This window comes from Rhineura floridana, chromosome 14, assembly GCF_030035675.1.
Source record: "Rhineura floridana isolate rRhiFlo1 chromosome 14, rRhiFlo1.hap2, whole genome shotgun sequence".
NCBI classification, from domain to species: domain Eukaryota; kingdom Metazoa; phylum Chordata; class Lepidosauria; order Squamata; family Rhineuridae; genus Rhineura; species Rhineura floridana.
In genome coordinates, this window is record NC_084493.1 from 26,324,755 (window position 1) to 26,334,687 (window position 9,933).

Consider the following 9,933-nt stretch of genomic DNA (forward strand, 5'->3'; position numbering starts at 1 on the left):
TGTCTTTGCTATTAATGTTCATCACCAATCCTCATCTACGCACAATGCGATGGCACCTTGGGTCTGCAAGATATTTCTTCACAAACTCCCCAAACTACTTTGTATGAAAAGCCATGTAGATAGGTACTTCGTTCAGGAGGAGGAGGCCAACAATACCAATGGTTCTGAGGCCTCTAGGATTACCTTGGAAGCAGCCTTAAATTCTATCCGATATATTACACGGCACATTGTCAAAGAGAATAAAGTACGTGAGGTGTGTGTATTAACTATGTTGCATTCAACTGTCAAGGCTGGAAGTCTGGAACAAGAGCACATGCAGTTGTGGAGTAGGTCAAGTAAAATCCTAACCCGTTTGTTTCAAATATACTTTGCTCTGGAAATACCTAGTATTTTCAAATGCTGTGATCTCTAATAGAAGTAAAAATGTAACTTCTACATGAGAACCATTTTAAAGCAGAAAGTGGATACTTTCAGAGGCAATCCACAAATAATAATTTTAAATTTCATATATCTGTGGTGCAAGGAGTTCACTCCCCCCTTTTCAAATCATATATGGGTATTCCTTAGAAATAACCATTTTGTAGTGGTGTAAACATAGACGCAATAAGTTACTTTAAAATACAATGTTTTGGACAATTTAATTTTACATATAGCCCAAGAGCAGGCTATTTAAGCTTGCTTTAAGAACACAAGAAGAGCCTGCTGGATCAGGCCAGTGGCCCATCTAATCCAGCATCCTGTTCTCACAGTGGCCAACCAGGTGCCTGGGGGAAGCCCGCAAGCAGGACCCGAGTGCAAGAACACTCTCCCCTCCTGAGGCTTCCGGCAACTGGTTTTCAGAAGCATGCTGCCTCTGACTAGGGTGGCAGAGCACAGCCATCACGGCTAGTAGCCATTGATAGCCCTGTCCTCCATGAATTTGTCTAATCTTCTTTTAAAGCCATCCAAGCTGGTGGCCATTACTGCATCTTGTGGGAGCAAATTCCATAGTTTAACTATGCGCTGAGTAAAGAAGTACTTCCTTTTGTCTGTCCTGAATCTTCCCAACATTCAGCTTCTTTGAATGTCCACGAGTTCTAGTATTATGAGAGAGGGAGAAGAACTTTTCTCTATCCACTTTCTCAATGCCATGCATAATTTTATACACTTCTATCATGTCTCCTCTGACCTGCCTTTTCTCTAAACTAAAAAGGCCCCAATGCTGCAACCTTTCCTTGTAAGGGAGTCGCTCCATCCCCTTGATCGTTCTGGTTGCCCTCTTCTGAACCTTTTCCAACTCTATAATATCCTTTTTGAGATGAGGCGACCAGAACTGTACACAGTATTCCAAATGCGGCCGCACCATAGATTTATACAACGGCATTATGATATTGGCTGTTTTATTTTCAATACCTTTCCTAATTATTGCTAGCATGGAATTTGCCTTTTTCACAGCTGCTGCACACTGGGTTGACATTTTCATCGTGCTGTCCACTACAACCCCGAGGTCTCTCTCCTGGTCGGTCACCGCCAGTTCAGTCCCCATGAGCGTATATGTGAAATTCAGATTTTTTGCTCCAATATGCATAATTTTACACTTGTTTATATTGAATTGCATTTGCCATTTTTCCGCCCATTCACTCAGTTTGGAGAGGTCTTTTTGGAGCTCTTCACAATCCCTTTTTGTTTTAACAACCCTGAACAATTTAGTGTCGTCAGCAAACTTGGCCACTTCACTGCTCACTCCTAATTCTAGGTCATTAATGAACAAGTTGAAAAGTACAGGTCCCAATACCGATCCTTGAGGGACTCCACTTTCTACAGCCCTCCATTGGGAGAACTGTCCATCTATTCCTACTCTCTGCTTTCTGCTTCTTAACCAATTCCTTATCCACAAGAGGACCTCTCCTCTTATTCCATGACTGCTAAGCTTCCTCAGAAGTCTTTGGTGAGGTACCTTGTCAAACGCTTTTTGAAAGTCTAAGTACACTATGTCCACAGGATCACCTCTATCTATATGCTTGTTGACACTCTCAAAGAATTCTAATAGGTTACTGAGACAGGACTTTCCCTTGCAGAAGCCATGCTGGCTCTGCTTCAGCAAGGCTTGTTCTTCTATGTGCTTAGTTAATCTAGCTTTAATAATACTTTCTACCAGTTTTCCAGGGACAGAAGTTAAGCTAACTGGCCTGTAATTTCCGGGATCCCCTCTGGATCCCTTTTTGAAGATTGGCGTTACATTTGCCACTTTCCAGTCCTCAGGCATGGAGGAGGACCCGAGGGACAAGTTACATATTTTAGTTAGCAGATCAGCAATTTCACATTTGAGTTCTTTGAGAACTCTCGGGTGGATGCCATCCGGGCCTGGTGATTTGTCAGTTTTTATATTGTCCATTAAGCCTAGAATTTCCCCTCTCGTTACCACTATTTGTCTTAGTTCCTCAGAATCCCTTCCTGCAAATGTTAGTTCAGGTTCAGGGATCTGCCCTATATCTTCCACTGTGAAGACAGATGCAAAGAATTCATTTAGCTTCTCTGCAATCTCCTTATCGTTCTTTAGTACACCTTTGACTCCCTTATCATCCAAGGGTCCAATCGCCTCCCTAGATGGTCTCCTGCTTTGAATGTATTTATAGAATTTTTTGTTGTTGGTTTTTATGTTCTTAGCAATGTGCTCCTCAAATTCTTTTTTAGCATCCCTTATTGTCTTCTTGCATTTCTTTTGCCAGAGTTTGTGTTCTTTTTTATTTTCTTCATTCGGACAAGACTTCCATTTTCTGAAGGAAGACTTTTTGCCTCTAAGAGCTTCCTTGACTTTGCTTGTTAACCATGCTGGCATCTTCTTGGCCCTGGCGGTACCTTTTCTGATCTGCGGTATGCACTCCAGTTGAGCTTCTAATATAGTGTTTTTAAACAACTTCCAAGCATTTTCGAGTGATGTGACCCTCTGGACTTTGTTTTCCAGCTTTCTTTTTACCAATCCCCTCATTTTTGTGAAGTTTCCTCTTTTGAAGTCAAATGTGACCGTGTTGGATTTTCTTGGCAATTGGCCAGTTACATGTATGTTTAATTTAATAGCACTGTGGTCACTGCTCCCAATCGGTTCAACATCACTTACATCTTGCACCAGGTCCCGGTCCCCACTGAGGATTAAGTCCAGGGTTGCCGTCCCTCTGGTCGGTTCCATGACCAACTGGTCTAGGGAATAGTCATTTAGAATATCTAGAAACTTTGCTTCTTTGTCATGACTGGAACACATATGCAGCCATGTCCGGGTAGTTGAAGTCACCCATTACTACCACCTTTCCTAGTTTGGATGCTTCCTCAATTTCATATCTCATCTCAAGGTCTCCCTGAGCATTTTGATCAGGGGGACGATAGATCGTTCCCAGTATTAAGTCCCTCCTGGGGCATGGTATCACCACCCACAACGATTCTGTGGAGGAGTCTGCCTCTTTTGGGGTTTCGAGCTTGCTGGATTCAATGCCTTCTTTCACGTATAGAGCGACTCCGCCACCAATACGTCCTTCTCTGTCCTTCTGATATAGTTTATATCCAGGGATAACCGTATCCCACTGGTTTTCTCCATTCCACCAGGTCTCCGTTATGCTCACTATATCAATGCTCTCCTCTAAGACCAAGCACTCCAGTTCTCCCATCTTGGTTCGGAGGCTCCTAGCATTAGCGTACAGGCACTTGTAAGCAGTGTCTCTCTTCAAGTGTCTTTGGCACTTGTGGTTAGGCCTGTGGTAATTTTGCTCTTCTGAATCTATATCCTGTGCCCCTGCTCTCACAATGCCTACTTCTAGGCCTACCCCTTTTAAAAATTTCATCATTTCTTTGGTTTTTATCCCAGGGGGGAGGTTTATTCCGAACCGGACCTTTCTCAGCTCCTGTCGGGTTTCGCCCCTCAGTCAGTTTAAAAGCTGCTCTGCTACCTTTTTAATTTTAAGTGCCAGCAGTCTGGTTCCATTCTGGTTCAAGTGGAGCCCGTCCCTTTTGTACAGGCCTGGCTTGTCCCAAAATGTTCCCCAGTGCCTAACAAATCTAAACCCTTCCACCCGACACCATCGTCTCATCCACGCATTGAGACTGCAAAGCTGGGCCTGTCTGGCTGGGCCTGCGCGTGGAACCGGTAGCATTTCAGAGAAAGCCACCTTGGAGGTCCTGGCTTTCAGCATCCTACCTAGCAACCTAAATTTTGCTTCCAGGACCTCACGGCTGCATTTCCCCATGTCGTTGGTGCCAACGTGCACCACGACCACTGACTCCTCCCCAGCACTGTCTACCAAACTATCTAAACGACGGGCGATATCCGCAACCTTCGCACCAGGCAGGCAAAACACCTTGCCCATCACACACCCCACTGTCTATGTTCCTAATGATCGAATCACCCACTACAAGGATCCCTCCACCCCCTGGAGATATATCCTCGGCACGAGAGGATAGCTGCTCATCCCCCAAGGAATGGGTCTCTTCTAATCTTTAACTCTCTTATTCCAACTGAAACTTGAAATGACACCTCTGCTGTGGAGAAATTACAAATACCAGCATAAAGTACACTCAAACTAGACAATTTTCCTGCTTATTTTCATTCACACCATCCTTTTAGATTGAGAGAGGTCACAGTTTAAGAGGAGAACCTAAAAGCTTTTTTCCCCATTATCAGTGGTGCACATGTTCACAACTGTGTTAGTCAACAAGGAATCAAAACAATACACAAATTAGCTGCCAATGTAAAGCTGTTTTAATAAAACCTTAAAGATGAAGCCATAGCCTTTAATATAGCCATTCACAAGTAATAAAAAATGTAAATGTACTGCCTTCAAGTCGATTCCAACTTATGGTGACCCTATGAAATAGAGTGACTGGCCCAAGGTCACCCAGTGAGCTTCATGGCTATGTGGGGATTCGAACCCTGGTCTCCCAGGTCATAGTCCAACACCTTAACCACTACACCACACTGGCTCTCTCACAAGTAATACAAGAGGCTAAAAGGTAATCTTGATAGCACTTGCAGAAAAGATGTCCTATGGTGCTTGCATTGATGAGACTTGCAAGTGTGTCAACCAGAAGTTAAAAGAGGGGGAGGACATCTAGAGTGGCTGATGTGATACCTTTTAACTAGTTACATTGTGCTGATGAGAGAAAGTAGGAAGCTTTAGAGCTGTACAAAAAGTAAAGACTAATTCTATGCAGCTTGGAAGTTTGCTTCACTTTCCAGCCAAGACAGTGTGGATCCTACATTATTAGCTTGTTCAGGATATTGTGAAGGGTTAAAGCGGGAGCAGGGGCACACAAAAAACTGTCCACAGGTGCATTTGGCTGTTTTTTAGATCTTTGTGTGATTACTGCAAAGATCTAAAGGATTTTTAAAGCACATTACATAAGTGAACTTAGAAACCTCCCTGCAAGTGGAATGCACTTCAAAAAAACTACTTCAGACCATTGTGCTAACTGTGTGAAGATCTAAAGAGCAAGCACCTTGAGGGTAGTACGCATGCCTCTGTCCCCATCCCTGCTTTAATGACTATTGGTTTGGCATTGTGGTTGGTGAAGAATTTATATAGGGACTCTTAAGTAAAATGACTGGAAAGAAATTTATATGGGACTTGGTTCCAAGTAAATATGTTTAGATTTGTGCTGTACTTTATTGATACCCATGAGATTATTAGTAGTAACAGGTTTTCCATTTTTTATTTGTGATGCTGTTGGATTATTCCTCAACGTTTCAGGTGAGTTTGACAGTTCTCATTCATCTTTACACATAATCGAATATAGTGATAACTGAAAACTGACATTTTAAAGGGGAAAATTAAGTAGCATATTTTAAACGGCCTGTATGTTGGTGTGAATATGGACACTAATTCAGTCCCACAAAAAACTTTTCCTGCAATGGATCAAGAAAGAATGAGAGGTAAGAAAGCAGGTGTTACAATTTTTTAAAAACAATTAGGACCTCACAAACTAGTGAGGTAAGCAATGGTATAGAGAGGGTGACAGAAGATAAGCTCTGTGAATGTGAAAAAAGGTGAAAACACAACAAAGCTGGCAGGTGCGCTACCTCTCAAAATGGCGCCTGCCTCTCCGCCGCTTTAAAAAACCAACACAGTGGTAGAAACAGAGACCGTAGTGCAGCCGCTCCACACGACAGGGCAGGCAGTCTGAGGGAAAAACGAACGACAGCAACCACGCTACCACCAAAAATTGAAGGCACCATGTGGTTGAAAGAAAAAACCTCATATAGCAGGAGAGATGCCTCATGGTGCTACTCCATGGAGCAGGTGAGGCAGTCTGAGGGAAAAAGAAAAAACTAGCCCTCAGGAGAGAGGAAAAACTAGCCCTTGACGAGGCTCACTGGCGCTTGTGCTGCCACTCCACAGAGCAGGGGAAACGGCCTGAAGGAAAAGAGAAAAAACTGTTCCTGAAAACTATCCCTCAGCAAGGCTCACTGGCACTGGCACTGCCGTTCTGCAGAGAAAAAAGGGGAGAAAGAAGAAATTAGCCCTCAGCAAGGCTCGCTATCACACGTGCTGCCGCTCCCCAGAGCAGGGGAGATGGGCTGAGGGAAATGGAAAAGGGACAGAGATGGATGCTAAAAATTTAAAAATAGAAAAAAAGGTTACCAAAGGTAGACAAACTAAGCTACTCAGCAGGAGCGAGGAGAAAACGATCCACCTAGACGCAGGAATGGTCTGGGGTCTCGCGAGGGTTGCTACTTCCTCAAAAAACATACGATTCCTGCCTGCTGATGCTAGGGGGTGCTGTTTCCCATCTGATGGTCTGTTCTCCAGGAGAAATTATGTTCAGGTAAAGCCAACGGCCCCTTTTAAAGGGGAAAATTAAGGGTAATTTTTCAGTTTATTTTATGTCTTTGCTTAAGGGGGCAACAGTGTTCTAGAATGGGTTAAGCAAGAACATAGGAATCTACCTTATAATGAACCAGACTATTGGCTCATCCCAATAACCTCAGCCAACGAGGCCAGTGGTTAAGGATGATGGGAGTTGTAGTCCAGCAACATCTGGAGGGCCACCAGTTCCCTAACCCTGGTCTACACAAACAAACTGGCAGTGGCTCTCTAGGGTCTAAGGCAGGAATATTTCCCAGCCCTACTTGAAGATGCCACGGGTTGAACCCAAGATCTGCATGCAAAACATGTGCTCTATGTCTGAGCCCCTCCCCAAAATGTAGCTAGTGGTATAGCACATACACATAGCATATCTGCAACATAACCATTTAATGAAGTTTAAGAAAATTTCAAGGTGACCCTTTTGAACACAGTATTGTTATAAATGATTTTAAAGTGATGAAAGTGCTTCATGCATTTATTTTCTCGGTAATCGGTATAAGATAGGCCAGTTTTTGACCTTTGCAGTGATAAGCTTTTCCCTCATTAATCTGGCCAGTGATGACTACTCAAGCCTCTGAAACCAGATTTGGGGGGCAGGGCAAATTAAGGCTACTAGAGTGCAGTGGATGTAGCTTCATTGCTAATGTTCCTTGTCCCATTTACCATCTTAGCATTTAAGCAAGCAGACAAAAACTAGTTTGAAAAACCTGGTGCTCAGAAGCAAACAATACTTGCACAATGCATAATTCTGGTTGCAGGGTTCAAGTTACATTTTGTACTGGGCATTTGAACTTTTAAATAAAGTGCACACAGTCCTGTTCTTTGTTAGTGTATGGCCACTCTCTTGAGATAAGAGAGTTAATATGGTTTGCGCCATCGTCCTCATTTAGTAATATTATATGTAATATTATATTCTGGATTGTGGTTAAGAAAATGTACTAACTTTTCTTTCTTTTCTCTTTAGGTTGTTGAGGACTGGAAATTTATAGCTCAGGTGCTTGATTGTGTGTTCTTATGGACGTTCCTTTTGGTTTCAGTTATTGAATGACTGGCAATATTTATTCCTGTAATTCACAAATGGGCAAGCATAATAGTACCAGTGCATATTGGAAACACTAATAAATAAATATGTGGTGAGGACATAACTGTACCAATCTTTCTAGGAATATTAGTCTTAGAGATAAACAGTAGTGAAATTATCTGGCACATTTTAATCTATAATTCTGACATCTTTGAAGGTATGGAGTTTGTGCTTATATTTAAGCATGGACATCTTAGGACATATGCAGTATGTTTTTCTTAAGTGTTCATCACTTTCCTATTAGTGAGTTAGGGCTCACCAGTATGCCATTGCTTCCTTGGTGTTCCCTAAAACTATCTACAGAATATGTGAGGGGCCATGTAAAGAGTAAAGGACACTCCAAATGTAAACAGTAATAATACCCAGCACTTTAAGATCTGTTGCCTGCTACCTGCCAGCATTGGAAGGCTGCTTTCATCCAGGATGAACAAGATCCATCTGTTTCGTCCCACAGCTTTGCCTTGGACGAGTTTGTTTGGAGCTGTGCCAGAGAAGGGCAAGGATAGAAAATGCTGTCTGAATAATCCTGATCTCATACAGATGCCAAGTTACCTTCTGTTCCTCTATTAGATTGGAATGTGATTTTTATCTTGAGAATGTTTTGTAAGACAATTTGAGAAATTTAAAAGTGTTAAGGCCACTTCAGTTAAACTATCATAGCAGCATGTACTATTTCACAAATTCAAAGCTGTTCATACATATTTACCTCAATAAATATTTACGTATTTATTTACCTTTCTTACAAGTAAGAGAGTGGGTAGCTTAAAGAAACTTTATGAGTTTGTGGTTGACTTGAAACAAGGACTACCCTGTTCAAAGATCATTCTTAGCCGCTATGCTGTATTATTTATGGTATAGTACATTCAACCAGCTCCACCATACCTTCCCATGGTGCTGCTGTTGGCCCACAACAAAGAGTCAGGTTTCCCTTCTTCCATCACAGCTAGCTTTCTCTGGTGTCTGTTCTACAGACCACTGTTTGTGTGTACATGTAGCAGTACAGTAGTGCCCTAAGAGGTAGGAATAGGAACTTTCATACACTGAGCAGCAAAATAAATGTATATTGCAGCAGATTTCAAGTATGAAATGGGTGTGGGAGGCATAATGCTGGGATGTAATTACTGCAGGGGAAAGAGAATGAAACACAGATCTACGAGTTCTCAGTCTATGATTTAGCATGAGGCTTCTATCTTCGGTCCTAGAAGGCACAAGGGGAAATGTGCAAGTGGACAAGTTAATGCTTCGTCAATGGATTTTCTTAAAGACTGGGAGATGTTGAGCTGCCTAACATAATACTTCTTTTCTCAATCCCAATTTTTATTTCTGTTTTTTTGTGGGGGTGAATGCACCGATAGATCAGCAGCTATTTCTGTGACCGTTTTTATTACAGAAGTTGTTGCTGATTTTATTTGTGATATGTTGGTTCACAAGTTATTTTCTAACAGGCATGGATACACCATTGTTTTTATGGAGAAAAACATATTTTCTGTAAATAAGTCTTAAATTTAACATAGACAAATTTAACAAATAGCAAATCCTGACATTAAAAAGCCTCTCCAAACATTTGCATGTTATGTCAAAGAAATTATATGACTGTAATGCTCTTTAAATGTACTTTAGAGATATGGTACAAAGTTGGAAAATAATACTGTGGACTGTAGTAATTTAAAAACGCATATTTGTGGTATGCATGCTTGGTCATTTGGTGATTTCATCTTCTGAGCAGTGAAGAGTTTTTAAAATACCTGGAAGAGTCCAGTTTTAATTTTTAAAGGTTTTTTAAAAAAGAATTTTAAAGTTTACCAGCTATACTAATGCACTTTAGGAGTGATCTTATATTAATGATAATAAATTAAATCTTACATTTAATACTTGTCTCTTATTAGTAACATCTGAAAAATGTTTATATCTGACCTGAGGTTTTTCAGTTGTATAATGAATTTTTTCTAAGCAATGAGAAGTTGTAAAGTTGGTTAAATACACATTCATTTGTCTATAGTGCTTATAATTTTATACACTTGT

At 41.4% G+C, this 9,933-nt stretch overlaps 1 protein-coding gene across 1 annotated transcript in view; it reads left to right on the top strand.

The window, feature by feature from the left end:
- Window positions 1-9,693, top strand: part of CHRNA5 (cholinergic receptor nicotinic alpha 5 subunit) — a 28,398-nt gene extending 18,705 nt beyond the window's left edge. Inside the window, 2 exon segments of the mRNA XM_061595081.1 lie at window positions 7,795-7,824; window positions 8,366-9,693. Of these exon segments, the coding sequence (XP_061451065.1) occupies window positions 7,795-7,824; window positions 8,366-8,431 (96 nt within the window). The 3' untranslated portion in view covers window positions 8,432-9,693.
- Window positions 9,694-9,933: the final 240 nt, after the last annotated feature.